The sequence below is a fragment of the Pseudorca crassidens genome, chromosome 11, assembly GCF_039906515.1.
Source record: "Pseudorca crassidens isolate mPseCra1 chromosome 11, mPseCra1.hap1, whole genome shotgun sequence".
In the NCBI taxonomy this organism is placed as follows: Eukaryota; Metazoa; Chordata; class Mammalia; order Artiodactyla; family Delphinidae; genus Pseudorca; species Pseudorca crassidens.
Genome location: NC_090306.1, coordinates 105584265 through 105604432, shown reverse-complemented (window position 1 = coordinate 105604432; position 20168 = coordinate 105584265). Strand labels below are relative to the sequence as shown.

Here is a 20168-nt window from a genome sequence, read left to right as displayed (position 1 = left end):
CAGGCTCCTTTCACTTACTAATGTGCATTTAAGGTCCCTCCTTAAATCCCTCCTTAAGTCATGCCTTGATAGCTCATTTCTCTTTAGCACTGACTAACATTCCACTGTCTGGATGGAACAGAGTTTGTTCATCCTGTCACCTGTTGAAGGACATCTTGGGTGCTTTCGAGTCTTGGCAGTTATGATTAAAGCTGCATACAGGCTTTTGTGCAGCTGTAAGTTTTCAACTCACTTGGTAAATACCAAGGATCACGACTGCTGGATAATATGGCAAGAGTATGTTTAGTTTGGTAACAAACTGCCAAGCTTGTTCCAAAGTGGTTGCTACACCGTTTTGTGCTCCCGCCAGCAATGATGAGAGTTCCTGTTGCTCCACATCCTGGTGAGCATTTGGTGATGTCAGAGCTCTGGATCTTGGCTGTTCTAGTAGGTGTGTAGTGGTGTCTCACTGTAGTTTTAATTTGCGTTCCCCTGACAATATATGACGTTAAACATCTTTTAATATACTTATTTGCCATCTGTATATATTCTTTGGTGAGGAGTCTGTTCAGCTTCCCTCCAGTTTTAAATCGGGGTGTTTGTTTTATTGTTGAGTTTTAAGGGCTCTTTGCATATTTTGGGTACCAGTACTTTAGTGTATGTGTCTTTTGGAAGTATTTTCTCCAAATTTACAGCTTGTTTTCTAATTCTGTTGATGATATCTTCCACAGAGCAGAAGTTTTACATTTCAGTGAAGTCCCACTTATCAATTATTTTTTTCACGGATTGTGCCTTTGGTGTTGTATCTGAAAAGTCGTCGTCATACCCAAGTTCATCTTGGTTTTCTCCTATGTTATCTTCTAGGGGTTTTATAGCTTTGTGTTTCAACTTAGGTCTATGATCCATGTTATGTTAATTTCTATGAAGGGTGTAAGGTCTGTATCTAGATTCTTTTTTTCTTTTTGGCCTGCACATATCCATTTGTTCCAGCACCATTTGTTTGCAAAGACTGTCTTTGCTCCATTGTATTGCCTTTGTGCCTTAGTCAAAGATCAGTTGACTGTATTTGTGTGGGTCTATTTCTGGGCTCTCTAGTCCACTGATCTATTTGTCTCTTTTTCACCAATACCACACTATCTTGATTATTGTAGATTTATTGTAAAGCTCAAATTTAGATGGTGTCAATCTACCAACTTTGTTCTTCTCCTTCAACATTGCGTTGGCTATTCTGGATTTTTTTGCCTCTCCATATAAACTTTAGAATCAGTTGGTCAATATCCACAAAATAACTTGCTGGGATTTTGATTGGGATTGTTTTGAATCTATAGATCAAGTTGGGAAGAACTGACATCTTGACAATGAGTTTTTTCTATTCATGACCATAGAATCTCTCTCCATTAATTTGTTCTTCTTTTTTTTTTTTTTTTTTGCGGTACGCGGGCCTCTCACTGCCGTGGCCTCTCCCGTTGCGGAGCACAGGCTCCGGACGCGCAGGCCCAGCGGCCATGGCTCACGGACCCAGCCACTGCGCGGCACGTGGGATCTTCCCGGACCAGGGCACGAACCCGTGTCCCCCACATCGGCAGGCGGACTCCCAACCACTGCGCCACCAGGGAAGCCCAATTTGTTCTTCTTTGATTTAAGTAATCAGAGTTTTGTACTTTTCCTCATATAGATCTTGTACATATTTTGTTAGATTTAATTATGTATTTATTTCATATTTGGAGTGCTAATGTAATGGTATTTTGTTTTTAATTTCAAATTCCAATTATTAATTGCTGGTGTATAGGAAAGTGATTGACCATAACCACTTACTAGTTCCAGAAGTTTTTTTGTTGTTAATTCTTTTAGATTTTCTACCTAGACAATCATGTCATCTCTGAATAAAAACAGTTTTATTTCTTCTTTCCCAATTTGTTTACTTTTAATTTTCTTGTCTTATTGCATTAGCTAGGATTTCCGGTATGATGTTGAAAAGGAGTGTTGAGAAAGGACATCCTTGCTTTGCTCCTGATTTTAGTAGGAAAGATTCTAGTTTCTCATCATTAAGTATAATGTTAGCTGTAGGTTTTTTGTAGATATTCTTTATCAAGTTGAGGATATTCAACTTGATGTTCTATTCCTAGTTTTTTGTTTGTTTGTTTGTTTGTTTGGTGGTACGCAGGCCTCTCACTGTTGTGGCCTCTCCCGTTGCAGAGCACAGGCTCCGGACATGCAGGCCCAGCGGCCATGGCTCACGGGCCCAGCCGCTCCACGGCATGTGGGATCCTCCCGGACCAGGGCACGAACCCATGTCCCCTGCATCGGCAGGCGGACTCTCAACCACTGTGCCACCAGGGAAGCCCCTCTATTCGTAGTTTGTTGAGAGTTTTTATCATAAGTGGGTGTTGAATATTATCAAGTGCTTTTTTTGCATCTATTGATATGATCATGTAATATTTCTTCTTTAGCCTGTTGGTGTGATGGATTACATGAACTGATTCTTGAATGCTGAACCAGTTTTGCATACCTGGGATAAATGTGACTTGGTCATGGTGTATAATTCTTTTTATAAATTGTTAGATTTAATTTGCAAATATTTTGTTGAGGATTTTTGCAAATATGTTCATGAGAGATTTTGGTCAACAGTTTTCTTTTCTTGTGATACCATTGTCTAGTTTTGGTATTAGGGTAATGCTGGCCACAGAGAATGAGTTACAAAGTACTCCCTCTGCTTCTATCATCTGAAAGAGATTGTAGAGAATTGGTATACATTTTTCCTTAAATGTTTGGTAGAATTCACCTGTGAATCCATCTAGGACTGGTGCCTTCTGTTTTGGAAAGTTATTAACCATTGATTCGATTTTTTTAATAGGTATAGGACAATTCAGATTGTCTATTTCTTCTTCTTTGAGCTTTCGCAGATTGTATATTTCAAAGAATCAGTCCATTTCACCTAGATTATAAAATTCGTCGGCATAAAGTTGTTCATCGTATTCCTTTATTATCCTTTTAATGTCCATGAGATCTGTAGTGATGTCACCTCTTAGTTTTATGATATTAGTAATTTACATCATCCATCCTTTTTTGTTTTTAGTTAACCTGACTAAAGGCTTATTAATTTTATTGATGTGTTCAAAGAACCAGCTTTTGGTTTCACTTATTTTCTCTGTTGATTTCCCGTTTTCAATTTCATTGATTTCTGGTCTAAGTTTGTGTTTTTTTCTAATTTATTTATTTTATTTATTTATTTTTGGCTGTGTTTGGTCTTCATTGCTGCGCGTGGGCTTTCTCTAGTTGCAGTGAGTGGGGGTTACTCTTCGTTGTGGTGCACAGGCTTCTCACTGCAGTGGCTTCTCTTGTTGTGGAGCAGGGGCTCTAAGTGTGCGAGCTTCAGTAGTTTCGGCACGTGGGCTCAATAGTTGTGGCTCGCGGGCTCTAGAGCACAGGTTCAGTAGTGGCAGCACATGGACTTAGTTGCTCCGTGGCATTTGGGATCTTCCCGGACCAGGGATTGAACCCATGTCCCCTGCATTGGCAGGCGGATTCTCAACCACTGTGCCACCAGGGAAGTCCCTGGTCTAAGTTTTATTATTTATTTTCTTCTGTTTGAGTTTGATTTGTTCTTCTTTTTCTGGCTTCCTAAGATAACAGCTTAGATAGTTAGTTTCATATCTTTCTTCATTTCTAATATATGCATTCAGTGCTATAAATTCCCCTCTAAGCACTGCTTTCATTGCATCCCACAAATTTTGATGAATTGTATTTTTATTTTCATTCAGTTCTAAATATTTAAAATTTTTCTTGGGATTCTTCTCATTGACTCATGTGTTATCAGATGTATGTTGTTTAGTCTCCACGTACTTGAGGAGTTTTCCAGCTATCTGTATCTTCTGATTTCTAGTTTAATCCATTGTGGCCTGAGAGCATATATTTTATGATTTCTATTCTTTTACATTTGTTAAGGTGTGTTTTATGGCCCCAAAGTGGCCTGTTTTGGGAACTGTTCCAAATGAGCTTGAGAAGAATGTGTATTCTGCTGTTGTTGGATGAAGTACTGTATAGATGTCCATTATATCCAGTTGGTTGACGGTGCTATTGAGTTCACCTACGTCCTTACGGATTTTCTGCCTGCTGGATCTATCCATTTCTGAGAGAGGGGTGTTGAAGTCTCCAACTCTAATAGAGCTCATCTATTTCTCCCTGAAGTTCTATCAGTTTGTGCCTCATGTATTTTGACGCTCTGTTGTTAGGCACATACATGTTAAGTGTTGCTATGTCTTCTTGGTGTATTGACCCCTTCATCATCATGTAACATTCTTTTCATCCCTGATAGTTTTCCTTGCTCTGAAGTCTGTTCTGTCTGAAATTAATATAGATACTCCTGCTTTCCTTTATTAGTGTTAGAAGGGTATATTTCTCTCCATCCCTTTGCTTTTAATCTATATGTGTCTTCATTTACAGTGGAATTCTTGTTGAAAACACAGCTGGGTCTTATTGTTTGATCACTGTATAATCTCTTTTAATTGATACATTTAATCGTTGACATTTAAAGTGATTATTGATATGGTTGGAGTAACAGCTACCATATTTATTACTGTTTTCTATTCGTTGCCCTTGTCCTTTGTTCCTATTGTTTTCTACTCTTTTTCTGACTCTTGTGGTTTTAATTGAGCATTTTGTATGATTTCATTTTCTTTCTCTTCCTAGCATAGCAGATATACATAGATATATATAAATTTTTTTAGTGGTTGTCCTATAGTTTGCAATATACATTTACAATGAATCAAACTGCATTTTCAAGTAACATTGACCACTTTACAGTAATGGGAATATTTTATAACAAAATATTCCTAATTCCTCCCTCCTGTGCCCTGTATCTTTGCTGTCATTTATTTCACTTATCCATAAGCTATAATCTGGATATATTTTTTCTATTTTTATTTTTAATAATAATTATTAAATTATTATGTTCTGTCAGATCAATTAAGGATTAAAAAAGTAAAGTTTTAATTTTCCCTTTATTTATTCCTTCTCTAATGCTCTTCCTTTCTTTATGTGGATCTGAGTTTCTGATTTATGCCATTTTTTTCCTCTCCTAAGGATTTCTTTCTTTTAACATTTCTTGCAAGCCAAGTCTACTGGCAACAAATCCCCTCTTTTTTTTCTTTTTTTTGTCTGATACAGTGCTTTGTAGTCCTGTGATCAGGTCTCTGTCTTTGCTGAGCCTGTGCCGTTGGACTGTGACCTTCACCACCGCTTCTCCTTTTTCCCCCCTTTGGTGGGATAGGATGGCTAGAGGCGGCGGAGCTGGGTATTTTCCTGCCCCAGCGTTGATTAGGCCCTGATCAGACCCTGGCAGGTCACACTCTGGTGACTATTTCTCCTGAGGGCAGCCTTGTTAGGAACAGAGTGTTCCTTTCCTCCTCTCCCGTCAGCAACACGAGGGGATTTTCCTCCAATACTCACTGTGACCCCCAGGTCAGACTCTTGGAGGTAAAACTGACAAAAGTACGGGGTCCCCTAAAGACGAGCCCTGGGGTTTCTAAGTCTCAGGATTGTCCGCCCTGAGCCTCCAGCAACCCGTCCATGGCAGCAGGTGGGTTTCCTTCCCTGGCGCCGGCTCCCACACAGGTTTCTGCTCTGGTGACTCTCTGTACCTGCCCATCCGTCTCGCCAGTTTGGGGCAGGCTTTTGCCCTGTGACCTCAGTTCTCGGACAGATCTAAGAACAGCTGGTGATTTTCCGGTCTGTTCAGGTTTTCACCCGCTGTTGGGGTGGAGTGGCAGCTTCCAGGCTCCTTACGTGCTGGACACCAGAAGTGAATTTTCACTTTAAAATGGTTATTTTTATATTTTGTGAAGTTCACCTCAGCACATTTAAGAAATGCATGTTGTAACCCCGCAGCAACCGCGAAGCTCGAGCGCTTTCTCCCGGGTCCGTGCTCGCTGGCGGCCGCTGGGTCCATCAGGGCTGCCGTCTCAGTGGCTGTGCCTGGGGCTTGTGCAGGTGTCTCCGTACACCTTCCAAGCAGCCTTGTTCTGCAGGCTCCTGCCCCGTAGCCCCACGACAGGGTTCAGCTCTCACCCCATCTCCGCATCCAGCCTGGGGACCGCTGGCTTTGTGGGGGGGGCAGGCCGCCACGTGAGGTGGGGGCCAGGTGCATGAGGTCTGCCTTCACCTGGGCGGGGGCCTCCCTGTGTTCAGTGCTCCCCAGACCAACAGTGATCTTGGCTCACGGGCTCCAGAAGGAGAGGGTGCTGTGTGAGAGGTCGGATGCTCAGAGCCACAAAGCCCACACATGCTGGGGCTCTGAGAAGTGCTGGACGTACAGGGAGGTGTTCCCCCAGCCTCCCGCAGGGCTGACAGGCATCACTGCAGGGCTGTCCACGCATACCTGTTCTTTTCTCACTGAGGACCAAGTGTGTGCTCAGAAGCAGAGGTTTTGTGGAGAGCTCATCAGAAGTGCCGTTTCATTCCCACCCGAGGGGCTGAGAGTCTAGTCGGAGGGTGCGGCGGGGAGGGGGCACGGTGCAGTGGGGGGCAGCTTTGGGAGGGGAAAGGTTACCTGCCCAGGCCCAGGTGTGGCGTCCAGGGCGGCTGCCCAGAGAAGCGAGAGCCCTCACCGTGAGACCCTGAGGCACAGACAGGTGGGGTGGCCTTTGCCTGTGCCCCCAGTGGTGCCACTGCATGGGGGCGGGTGGTGGCCCAGGCCCCACGTGCTTGTCCTTGGGTTTCAGTTCCTGAGAGCACGGGATCGAGGCTCACAGGCCTCTCAGGGCAGCTGGTGGACGTCGCGTGCAGGGCGTGCGAGGCCTACCTGGGGCGGCTGGAGCACGAGGACATCGACCTCTCTGAAGACGCCGCCAAGGACCTCACGGAGGACGAGTGGAAGGACCTGACCCAGCAGTACTACAGGCTCATTCAGTAAGACGCCTGGTCGGCGCCCTCTGGGGCCTGCCCGCTGCTCGCGTTATCCAGGGGACGCCGGGTGGGCTTTAGGGGTTGTCTGGGGACGTTGGCCCCTGGGACGTCTGGGGCGCCTGTCTGGGAGTTGGGGTGCCTTTTGGGGTGCCTGCCCAGGCCCTTGTTGGCTGATAAGAGGATGACACGGCCGGGCGAGGCTGTGGCGCCTTGTGCACCCTGCGTGTCCTTTGCGTCATCTGGGGCCACAGCCGCCCTGGGCGTCCCCTTCGCAGCCAGGCTGCCAGGCTGGCTCTGGGTGGTCGGGACCGGCAGGGCCGTTGCTCGGCCCAGGCCTCCTGACTCCACGACCTTCAATTGCCCCCCACTACCCGGGGGCCCTCTGCGGAGGGCTGCGACCTCTCACAGTGGCCGACAGTGAGAAGCTGGGGCAGAGGCGGGCCAGCACCCGCGGCGGGAGCAGCTGTCCGCCGAGGGAACATGGCAGCAAAGCTGGAGCCCTCGTTTCGGAGGGTCTGCCTGCGGTGCACACGCACCATCCGGGGTCGTTTCTGTTGTTTTACTCCTTTCCTTCTTTGGATCAAGTACTTTCTTCCTCACTGGATGTAAATGTGGCACAGGGCGCGCCATGTGCTGGTGGTATTTGTCCAGGAGGATACAAGTCTGCATGTGTGCTCACTGTGTAGCCACCGCCCAGATCAAGATAAAGGGCACTCCCAGCCCCCCAGCCCCCCTAGTAACCCTTCCCAGGCAGGACCCCACCGAGGTCACACCTCCTCTGACTCCCGCCACCTCCACCAATGTTGCTGTGGAATTTCATATTCATGGAATCGTACAGGCCGGGCTGTCTCGTTTGTGACTCTTCTGCTCAACACAAGACCTGCGGGATTTATCCAAGTCGGTGCAGAAGCTCATTCTTTTCTGTTGCTGTGCGGAATCCCATCCTTTCAATAGACCACAGAGCCCTTACTCCTTCTGCTGTGGGTGGGCAGGTGGGATACCAGCAGTCTTAACCTATTCCCAAAGTGGCTGTGCACCTCCATAAGCCAGCCGTGATACGCGTCCACGCGCCCCACTCCCCGCGCCGCGGACAGCCCTCGGCACTGTCACACTTTTTCATTTTCCCTTCCTCGTCGTCTCATCGCGGTCTTAGTTTGCGTTTCTCTGATGACCGATGGTGATGAACATACTTTCATATGCTTACTGGCCATTTGGCTATGTTCTCTCGTGAAGTGCTTATTCAAATCTTTTGATCATTAAAGAGAAAGAGGTTGGTTCTCTGTTTATAAAGTTGGTTTCTAAGAGTTCTCGACATTTTCGTCACCAAGTCCTTTGTTGGAGAGGTGCATTAAGCCTACCTTCTCCCGGTGCATGACTTGTCTTTTTACCTTTCAGTGGAATTTCTTGATGAGGTCCACTGTTTTCATTTTTTCCCTATTATGGTAGGTCGAGTGCTGGTTAAGAAATCTTTGACTCTTCGAGGTCATGAAGATGTTCCCCTATGATTTCTTCTACATGTTTTACTGTTTTTCCGTTCACTTTTAGCTTTTCATGATTAATTAATCTTAACTTTTGTGTAAGATAAGAGATAAAGATCAAGGTTCTTTTTTGTATAGAGATTTTCACTGTGAATAAAAAATAAACATGAATTTTGGCGGAACTTCCTTTCAGCCCTGATCAGCACTGATCTGTTTTGGTAACTGTTTCATTTACACTTGAATACGACGTGTATCTGCATTGCTAGGTGGTGTGTTATTAAAAGTGTCAATTAAGTCAAGTTAGTGATTCAAATCTATATTCTTACTGATTATTTCGCCTGCGTGTTCTCTGAGATACTGAGAGAGCTTAGTTAAAATCTCCAACTGTATTTGAGGTATTAATAGACGTAAAGAGGGTATTTCATAACCAAAGAATCCAATCAAAGGAATCAAAGCAATCTGGACTTAGATGTAGTGAATACCGCATCAGAATATATAAAACAATCACAGAATTAAGAAGAGAAATAGAAATGCAACTGATTTTTGCGTGGTGACTTTGTATTCTGCTACTTTGCTGAATTCATTTATTAGCTGTTCAGTTTTTGGGAAGAGTTTGAGAAGGACTTGTATTAGTTCTTCTTTAAATGTTTGGTAGATTTCACCAGGAAAGCCATCACGCCTAGGGCATTTCTTTGTTGGGAGGGTTCTGATTACTGATTCAAGCCCCTTAGTTGCTCTAGGTCTATTCATATTTTCTGTGTCCTCATGATTTAGTCTTGGTAGGTTTTGTGTTTCTGGAAATTTGTGTATTTCATCTAAGTTATCCAGTTTATTGGTGTACAGCTGTCCATAGTACTCTCTTATAATCTTTTTATTTTTGTAAAATCAGTAGTAGTGTCCCTAATATCATTTTTGACTTTAGTAACTTGAGTTTTCTCTGTTTTCTCCTTAGTCCATCTAGCTAAACGTTCATCTACTTCGTTGATCTTCTCAATGAACCAACTTTTGGTTTTATTCATTTTCTCTATTGTTTTTCTATTTTGATTAATTCTGCTCTAATCTTTATTATTTCCTTCCTCCTGCTAGCTTTGGGTTTAGTTTGTTCTTCTTTTTCTAGTTTCTTAAGCTGTAAAGTTAGGTTATTGGTTTGAGATTTTTCTCATTTTTTAATGTAAGCCTTTATAGCTCTACATTTTCCCCTTGGTACTGTTTTCATTACATCCCATAAGTTTTGACATGTTGTGTTTTAATTTTCATTTATCTCTAAGTATTTTCTTTTTTCTTTAAATTTTATTTATTTAGTTAGTTAGTTTTGGCTGCACTGGGTCTTCGTTGCGGTGCACAGGCTTCTCATTGCGGTGGCCTGTCTTGTCACGTAGCCGGGGCTCTAGGCGCACGGGCTTCAGTAGTTGTGGACACGGGCTCAGTAGTTGTGGCTCTCAGGCTCCAGAACGCAGGCTCAGTAGTTGTGGCACACGGGCTTAGTTGCTCCATGGCATGTGGGAATCTTCCCAGACCAGGGCTTGAACCCATGTCCCCTGCAATGGCAGGTGGATTCTTATCCACTGTGCCACCAGGGAAGTTCCTATCTCTAAGTATTTTCTAATTTCCCTTGTGGTGTCTACTTTTATCCATTGGTTGTTTAAGAAAGTATTGTTGAATTTCCACAGATTTGTGAATTTTCCAGTCGTACTTCTGTCATTGATTTCTAACTTCATCTCGTTGTGATCAGAGAGGATACTTTGTATGATATCTATCTTTTAGAACCTATTAAGAGTTAATTTGTGGCCTAACTTACGGTCTATCTTGGAGAATGTCTCATGTGCACTTAAGAACGATGTGTATGTTGTTGTTGGGTTGAGTGTTCTGTGTGTTTCTGTTAGATTTAGTTGATTTACTGTGTTAAGTCATCTATTTCCTTATCTTCCGTCTTGCTCTTTTATTCATTATTGAGAGTGTAGGGTATTGAAGTCTCCAGTTATTGTAGAACTCTCTGTTTCTCCCTTCAATTCTGTCAGTTTCTACTTCATGTACTTTGATGGTCTGTCATTAGATGCATAACTTTTTATAATCGTTATGTCTTCTTGCTGAAGAAGATGTAACCTTTATTAATATATTATGTCCTTCTTTATCTCTGGTAACCTGTTCGACTGCAAATCTATTTTGTCTGATATTAGTATAGCCACATCTCCTCTCTTTAGTTACTGTTTGCATGGAATATCATTTCCATCCTTTTACTTTCAGTCTATTTGTGTCTTAGATCTAAAGTGAGTCTCTTCTAGACAGCATATGGTTGGATCATGTGTTTTAAATTCATTCTGCAGATCTATGTCTTTTGATTGGAGAGTTTAGTCCACTTACATTAAAAATAATAACTGATAAGAAGGGACTTCTTTTTTTTACAGCTAAATTTTTTAAAATAAATTTATTTTATTTTTGGCTGTGTTGGGTCTTCGTTGCTGCGTGGGTTTTCTCTAGTTATGGCGAGCTGGAAACTCTGGAAATCAGGTTCTCCTCCTTCTCCAGGGCTTGCTGTTTCATGTTATTGTTTCTGTTTATTGATTTTGGTTTTTTGATTTCTGTAGTCTGTCTCTGTGCCTGAGGTGTAAATTTAAGGTCTTCTTAGGTCTTTTCTATGCCTTTCTCTGGGCATGCACAGTCACTTTCTAATTTTCCCTTTTTATGCAGTTGTTTTTAAATGTCCTAGTCTTTTAATGTCTGGCTCTCCAAAAGGGAAGAAGAATAAAATGAAGGGGAGGGAAGGGTGCTGGCCCTTTAAATCTCCTGGAAGGCTCTTCAGCTGGAGGGGGTGGGGCTTATAACACTGTGGGGGGAGGTCCAGCAATAATGGCGGCCTGTCTGATTTGTCTGTACCTCTATCATCAGGAGGAGCAATCAGTGATCAGAGAGAGCACAGATCCCCGATGTCTGGAGGACAGGGTCCTTTCTTTCCCCGCCCTGGCGCCTGCAAGCTGCGTGCACGCTGCCCCAGAGCCCATGCACAGCTGCCTGCCACAGGGGTGGGAGACGCGGAGCTGCCACGGTAATAAGAACTGGTACTGACCAAAATTAACTTCGATTTGCTGTCTGAGGCTTCCCTCGGAGGTTGCACACGTTTAGTAGACCCCAGAGTTCCAAAACAGTTGCATCAGATTCTGCCAGTGCAATTGTTGCCTAGGTGGGGAGACAGATTCCTGGTGCTTCCTATTCTGCCACCTTCCCAGAATCCTCCCTTCTACACATGTTTTAATTACATGTGAGGTATTTATTATTGCTTTAAATAGTCAGCAATTTTATATTTTCCTACGTATTAACCTTTTTAAGGGACCTTCATTCATTTCTGCAGTTTCATTATTATTTTCTTTCATCCTAAAAAGCATCTTTCAGTATTTCTTCTAGTGACAATCTGTTGGTTAAGAACTCTCTGATTATTTTGTCTGAAGGAGTAGAATTTTACATTTTTTTAAAAGTTAAGCATTTTTTAAAATTAATTAATTAATTTTTTGGCCACGTTGGGTCTTCACTGCTGCGCGGGCTCTCTCTAGTTGAGGTGAGCAGGGGCTACTCTTCGTTGCGGTGCGTGGGCTTTTCATCGTGGTGGCTTCTCTTCTTGTGGAGCAAGGGCTCTAGGTGTGTGGGCTTCAGTAGTTGTGGCACGTGGGGTCAGTAGTTGTGGCAAACGGGCTTAGTTGCTCCATGCCATGTGGAATCTTCCTGGACCAGGGCTTGAACCTGTGTCCCTTGCATTGGCAGGTGGATTCTTAACCACTGTGCCACCAGGGAAGTCCTTACATTCACTTTTTAAAAAAATATTTATTTATGGCTATGTTGGGTCTTCGTTTCTGTGCAAGGGCTTTCTCTAGTTGTGGCAAGCAGGGGCCACTCTTCATCGTGGTGCGCAGGCCTCTCACTATCTCGGCCTCTCTTGTTGCAGAGCACAGGCTCCAGATGCACAGGCTCAGTAGTTGTGGCTCACGGGCCCAGTTGCTCCGCGACATGTGGATCTTCCCAGACCAGGGCTCGAACCTGTGTCCCCTGCATTGGCAGAGAGATTCTCAACCACTGCGCCACCAGGGAAGCCCCCTGACATTCATTTTTTAAAGATATTTTCACCTGAATAAAATTCTAGCTTTGCAGAGGTTTTTGTTGCTTTTGCATTTTAATATATTGTTCTATCATCTTCTGGCTTTCATAATTTTTATTTACAAATCGTCTGTATTATTGTTTGTGTCCTTTGAAGGTAGTGTCTTTTTATCTGGGTGCTTTAAGATCTTCTTTTTATCTTTGGTTCTCGGCAGTTTTGTTACAATGCTTTTAGGAGCAGTTTTCTTTGTATTTATCTGGCTTTGGGTTTGTGGGACTTATTTTATCTGTTAGTTGGAGCTTCCCATCAAATTTGGAAAACTCTTGGCCATTAATTTTTCCGGTATTGCCTCTGCCCCATTCTTCCTCTAACTCTGTCTGGATTCCAATTACACATATGTTAGACTGTGTCCCACATGTCTCTTACACTGGTCTCATCTCTCATCATCATGGCAGTCTTTCTAATATCTTTGGGTCTAATTCTAAACTATATATTCTCTTCCACTGGCCTTGCTGTCTTTTACCCTAGTAATAGTACTGTATATTTTTAACTACTGTATATTTATGATTTAATTCATGGTAGAAATAGTCCATTCCCTTTACTCCCTTTTCCAGAAATTTTCTATTTATTCTCACGTATGAATCCTTCTAGATCCATTGCCCTGGTAACTAGTGCAGTTTGTCATCTTTTCATGTTTATTAGCCATGTGGATATGCTCTTTTGTGAATTCACTGTTCAAGTTTCTTGCCCATCCTTCTATTGTCTCCCATTCTGTGGCTTTTTTTCATTCTCTTCAAGATGTGTTTTGATAGAGTGAAAATCTTTAGTCATAATAGAGTCCAATTATCTTAGTTTCTCTTCATGATTGATGTTTTATAATACTTTTCAAAGAGTCCCTGCTGTTTCCAAGTCATGAATTTATACTCCTATGTTTTCTTCTAAAATATTCATTATTTTACCTTTCATATATTTTTACACATGCCCTTTTGGAGTTGATTTTTGTGTATAGGGTTAGGTAGGTATCAAGATGTATTTTTCCATATGAATATTGGAAATGACTTATAATTTATTGAAAAGTATTTCTTTTCCCACTGTACGGCCTTGTCATAAATCAGAGTAGCATTAATATAGCTGAAATGGAACTAACCCTTCGATCAGCAAACAGACTGGCGTACTCACAGCAGGGCAGTCTTTGCCACCATAAATCTTCGTAATCATACAGGAGGAATCCAATTGTTTCCACTTCTTCCATATACATTTATTGAGTTATAATTTGAATGCCATAGACTCCATTAATTGTAAATGTACAATTCAATGATTTTTGGTAAATTCACAAAGTTGTATAAAACCACAATCCAGTATTAGGACATGTCCATCACCCCATAAAATTCCCTTGTTCCCATCTTCAGTCACTCTTTGTTCAGAACCCCCGTCCTCTCCAGCCACTAATCTTTTTCTGTCTCTGTGGGTTGTATTTTCTGGTTTTTAATAATACTGAGTCTTCCAATCCATATATATAGAATGCTTCTCCACTTGTTTAGGACTTTTAAAATGTGTATCAACAATGTTTTATAGTTTTCAGAGTTCAAAATTTATACTTCTCTTGCTAAATGTATTCCTGTATGTTTTATTATTTTTAATACTATTATGAATGGAATTAATTTCTTAATTTTAATTTTAGGATTTTTGTTGGTAGCATATAGGAATGCAATTGATTTTTGTATATTGATCTTGTAACTGTGAATTTTTGCTGAACTCATTTATTAGTTCTAATAGTTTGCAGTGTGTGTGTGTGTGTGTGTGTGTGTGTGTGTGTGTGTGTGTTCCTTAGAATTTTCTACATACAGGATATGTCATTGTAGAAAACAATTTTATTTCGTCATTTCCAGTCTTGAGTTCCAGGGACTCAAGGTCGGTCTAACATCCAAAAGTTGATCAGTGGCATATTCTACAACCTTAAAAGGAAGGAAGTTCTGTCAAATGCTACAACGTGGATGGACCTTGAGAACATTATAATGTGCGAAATAAGCAAGACACAAAAAGATAAATAATGTATGATTCCACTCATATGAGGTACTCAGAGTCATCAAAATTACAGAGACAGAAAGTCGAATGGTGGTTGCCAGGGGCTAGGAGTTAATGGGTACAGAGTTTCAGTTTACAAGATGATGGTGGTGATATTTGCACAACGTGAGTGTACTTAATGCCACTAAACTGTACACTTAGAAATATTTAAGGTAGTAAATTTAATGTTATGTGTATTTTACCACAATAAGATTTTTGGAAAAAAAAGTAAATTGGTAAATTTCATCGTGTTTACAGAATAAAGAAGAAAAACTGTATGAGCGTCTCAGTGGATGCAAAACACTGATGGAATTCAATGTGTCCATGTTAAGTTTTGTTGCTGTTTCTAGCAAACTAGGAAAAGAAAGAAACCTCCTTAATTTGATAAAGTTTATCTACAAAAATCCTAAAGCTAATATATTTCTTAATGGTCATGAACTGAAAGTGTTCCCCTAGAAATCAGAATGAAACAAAAATTCCCACTATCATGACATCTAGTCAGTATTGACTGAACAATCTGTTGAGTTTAACAGTACAAGAAAAAGAAAGAAAAGGCAAAAAATCAGAAAGGAAGACATAAAACTCTTTACTTACTGATGACCTAATTGTGCACATAGAAAATTTTAACAATCATAAAGAAAGTATCATAATTAAGTCAGTTTAGCAAGATCACTAGGTACCAGGTCAATATACAAAAGCCCACTGTATTTCTGTGTACTGTAACAATCACAAAATGAAATTTACAATAACATCAAAAACCTACAAATATCCAGAAAAAATATAACAAAATACAAGGAAAACCCTAAACTGAAAATTATAAAATTATACAGAGAAATTAAAGACCCAATAAGTGTGTGTGTGTGTGTTGTGTGTATGTGTGTGTACGTGTGTGTGTATAAAACCACATTCATGAATTAGAAGACTCAGTGGTATAGAGATGTTTGTTTTTCCCAAACTAATCTATAGATTCATTGTAATCCCCATCAAAATCCATGCAAGGGTGCTTCTCTGGTGGCGCAGTGGTTGAGAGTCTGCCTGCCGATGCAGGGGACATGGGTTCGTGCACCGGTCCGGGAAGATCCCACATGCCGTGGAGCGGCTGGGCCCGTGAGCCATGGCCGCTGAGCCTGCGCGTCCGGAGCCTGTGCTCCGCAAAGGGAGAGGCCACAACAGTGAGAGGCCCGCGTACCGCAAAAAAAAAAAAAGAAAAATTTCTTAAATAGTTCTCTAAGAGCACTAATCATAATTTAAAAGTTGATAAATTGTACTTTATTGACATTAAGAACTCTGTTTATCAAAAAACACTACAAAGAGAATGAAAAGACAAGCCACAAACTGGAGGAACATATTTACAACACGTATATCCAACAGAGGTCTCGGATCTAGGATGTTTAAAGGACGCCCATAAATCAGTAAGAGAAACAATCCCATTGGAAATGTCACATAAGAAGACAGCAAACGGCCAATCAGCACATGAAGAGACACTTAGCATCACTGAATTCATAATTCAAGGGTGAATTAAAACCACAGAGACGCCACTGCACACCCACAAGATCGGCTGAAAGGTCAGCCGAGATGTGGAGCGGCCGGAGCCTAAATCTGCTGGGGGGGGCGGCGGGGGAGGGGGGCGGCGGGGGAGGGGGAGGGGGAGGGCGGCGGGGGTGTCTGGAAATGGGTGGAGCCTGTCTAGAAAAGCCTCAGGCATTTCGTATAAATTGAGGCATCTACATACCCTACGACCCAGCTCTGCCGCGCTTGGGGCGTTTGTCCAAGAGAAATGAAAACACATCTGCAGAGGGTCTTCATTCGTAATCTGGAAACCACCAGCGGTGTGAAGAACTTGCTGCTGATGCCTGCAGCACCACACGTGGCTCTCCACGTCGTTCTGTTGACTGAACGAGCCCCGGTGTGAAGCTGGAGGCGTCCACACAGGGGCGGGGAGGACAGGGCAGAGGCAGAGGGGTCTGGCCGACGTGGTCTCCAGGGCAGCATTTTGAGGGGTTGGAAGTGTTTGCATCTGGCCCCGGGTGGCACCTGCACGTGCGAGAATGGGCAGCTCTCCCCTCAGGGCTGTGCCCTTGGCTCGAAGTCCCAGGTGTAACCAGTGGGTGGCAGCAGCAGACCCCGCAAGGGCCGCGGTGGCACCTTCCGAGCTAGGGGGCTCGTTAGGGAACCGGAGGGCGGTTAGCTCGGTCTGTCCCCGTTCCTTCCTTGTTGAGGCGCCCGGGGTCCCCACGCGTGGTGTGCGTGTCGTCAGGACCAGAAGGGCAGATGCTGTGTCCCTTTCTTGTCATCAGCATCTGGGGGGACAGTGCTTGTTCTCTGGCGATTATGAGGGTGTCTGGGACAGGGAGCTTGGCCAGGCCTTCACCTTAGGCTGGGGTCCCGCCTCCTCCCGTCCGTCCTCTAACCCCCAGGGGGAAGCGACTGTTTTCCTATTGTGATGCACAAACTCACAGGGGACTCCATCCTGCCCGGATGCCGCTGCAAGGGCTTGGACACCCTGGGGAGACAGTGGGGACCCTTCCCTGGGGGAAGATCAACCCCTGTCTTCTTCCTGAGCCCAAGTCGAGATTGCATTTGCTGGTGTCCTGGACAGCTCTGCCCCTGGCCATCAGGCTGGGCTCTCGGGGACCTGCCTCATTTCTCACGGCATCCGGGCCGGTCTCTGCTGCCGGGCGGGAGGGTTACAGACAGCTCGGGACTCACACCTGCTTCCGCCAGGTCCTGTCTTCTCCCTGGGGTCAGGTAGAGCGTGTGCACCACCAAGGTGGGCCAGGGGGCTCCCCTTCTGTGTGTCCTGTTAGAACCAGGGGGCGTGGCCCCGTCTGACTCGTCACCCACGTTCCCTGCACCAAAGGGGGCTCCTGCTTTCTCACGCCCCAAACTCTGCTCCTCGGTATGGGGCCTCTCCCCCACCATAGGGGACCCCACTCATCGCTACTCCCTCCCTGTTGCCCCCCCTTCCCAGCAGGGTGGGCACAACATTGTGCACAGACGTCCGTGTCCCAGAAGGCTTTTTCCCCACGCCAGGGCCATCCCCGCAGTTGGTGGCAGGTGGCCTCGGGGCCCAGCGCAGTGTCCTCTGCTGCAGTCCACCCTCGCGTGGGGTTGCGATGCGGCCCGGGCGGGGGTGGGGCTCCTGGTCCCAGGCTGCAGGGACGCACCAGCATCGAGCTCTGAACGCACGCAGACAGCTGTGCCGTCTGCCTCCCTTATTCCCTTAAGTTACGGTGGCTTCCCGGGGTGGCCCCATGGCTGCTGTGACCGTGTGGCCACCAGCCACTCTGGCAGTCGAGCCCACGGGACACTAAGCTGGCGTCCAGCCCGCGTCAGCTGCAGGACCCTGGGTGCTGCCGGCGTGGGCAGCTCGGCTTTCCCACACGGGCCTGCAAGGGCCACCCTGACGTGGGTCCGGCACAAGAACCCTGGCCTTCATGTCCCGGCACCTTTTCTGGGCCCAGGCACAGCGCCCCGGGGTGTCCTCAAATCGGGGGTCCCCACCACCCTACAGGCCACGTTCCCGGGCACCCGTCGGGCAGGCAGGAGGATGTTCTGAGCCTGCCCCTCGCCCTTTCCTCGGGCGGCCACCTGCTGGCACCTGGGCACCGCCCTCAGAGCCTCACGGGCTTTCTGGATCTTGCTTTGTAGCGGCGAGGCGTTCATCTCCAATTCCAGAAATTACTTTTCGCAGTGCCAAGCTCTGCTGAAGAAAATCACCTCTGTGAACCCTCAGACGGAGATCGATGGGCTTCGGAACATCTGGATCGTAAAGCCCGCGGCCAAGTCCCGGGGACGAGGTGAGTCCCAAGCCGGGCGCCCTGCGGGGACAGCCAGCCGTGGCAGCGGGGGGACTGGGCGCCAGGCTCCCTGGGGGGCTCAGGACTCGCGGGTCCCGGGGAGCGGGCATCCCAGTGACCCTGGTGTTCATGGCTGCTCTTCCAAATTTTGCTAAGTAATTAGGATTCATTAGGAAGTTCCGTCTCTAGTCCTCAGGTAGACTGTCTGTAGTTTTCTTCTCGTATTTGCTTTGCTCGCCAGCTGCTGCAATGGAGCGAGGACTCCGCGTCCAGCAGCAGTGGGGGCCTGGGCCCAGGGCGGTTATAAAAGCCCCAGAGGCACTGGCCTCTTGCAGGCGCATCCTGAGTGGCCTGTGAGCTCTGTCCCGGGACCCCGGTTTTCTACTTCTCCTTGCGTCACGGCTGTGACCGTGCCCTTTTCTTTATTCCTAATGGTGAATACTGTGGGTTCTTCATTTAAAAACAGGATTTCAGGGTGATTTTCCAATCTTAGGAGTGTTTCCAAAGAACCAACTTTTGGTTGCATTTGTTCAATTTTCCTGTTCGCGCTTGGTGCTGACTTAAATGCTAAGCTTATTTATTCCCAGACATCCTCGTGCAAGAGTAGAAGCTTCCAGGCTATGGAAATGTCCTCAGAATACAGCCTTCCCTGCATCCTCCTGTCTATGTTATATGATGTTCTCTTTTTCCTGAGTATCTAAGTGGACCTTACCTTTCGTTTGCATTTTCTATTTGCCCCTTGAGTTATTTGAGGGGTTTTACTGTTGCTGTAAATTCATAAGTGGTTACTTTTTATGAGATTTTTAAAAAGCTTTATTAATTTGTGAATATCCTGCATTCAGGCTGTCCTGAAACGTTCTCTTTCCCGAGCTTCTGCCTGCTCTCAGCAAGCACCCTCCTGGGCCGGGCCCGTGTTCCCCCCCGGGCTCTCTCCTGAGCCCAGACCTTCCACCCACTGCCGACACTGCGTCCCCGGGGACGCTCCACAGACACCTCAAACCCACCTGTTCATAACCGAGTGCGCGCCATTGTGCCTGGTCACTGGCTCTGCTCCCACCGCCTGACCCCCAACCCAGTGCTCCCGTCTGCTCTTGGCCCAGGGGCTTGCAGCTTCCTCCTGGACTTTGGTCTCAAGATGGCAAGGTCTCCACTTGCTGTAACTGAAGAGCGGGGTCCTGTGTTCTGTGAGGAAAGCTCCCTCGTGTCCCGCGCTGTCACTGCCCCTGGGCCTCACAAGGGGCACCCGCCCCCCGTGCCGGCCAGGAGAGCCAGGCCGCCCCACATCTCGGCCTCTCCTCACGCTTGTCCAAGGCAGGTTGGCAGGGAGGATGGCGAGTCCCCCCACCGTCTTGTGACGCAGTTCAGGCTTCCGGGGTGTCACGGCAGAGAAAGAGAGGGCTGGGGAGGGGGTCTGTCGGTGACATTAAATGCTGCAGCCCAGGGAAATGCACGTCACTTTGGCTCACGTGTCACTGGTCACCACCAGTCACACGGCTTAACTTTGGGGCATGCAAACCCTCCTGCAAAGTGGAGGGGTGCAGACGTGGGGAAGAGCTGTGCACCCCATCCCTGCCCTGTTCACCCCCACTTGTCCAGTCGCCCTGGGTGTGAGGCCTCACCAGCCCTTGGAGCCCGTGGAGCAGCCCATCACCCCGCCTGCTGCTTTCCTGAGGCTGAAGGGCCCGCCCTGCTTCCCTGCGCCCCCCAGACTCGGGCCAGTGCCCAGCTCGCTGGCTGCCTCCTCACGGGGCCTCTGTCCCCGTCCCCGACCTTCCCATTCTCAGTCCTCTCTGAAGCCCCTTGTGCTGGGCGAGCCTGGCGGCTGCCCTGGCTGTGGCCTCGACCCCGAGGGCAGAGCTT

At 45.8% G+C, this 20168-nt stretch overlaps 1 protein-coding gene across 3 annotated transcripts in view; it reads left to right on the top strand.

Annotated features, from left to right (window-relative positions):
- MLC1 (modulator of VRAC current 1) overlaps positions 1-20168 on the top strand; it is a 63502-nt gene that overhangs the window by 39860 nt on the left and 3474 nt on the right. For all 3 annotated transcript variants that reach the window (XM_067698451.1, XM_067698449.1, XM_067698450.1), the window contains 2 exons: positions 6699-6885; positions 18160-18308. In XM_067698451.1, coding sequence (XP_067554552.1) covers positions 6699-6885; positions 18160-18308 — 336 coding nt within the window. The remainder of the gene's footprint in view (positions 1-6698; positions 6886-18159; positions 18309-20168) is intronic.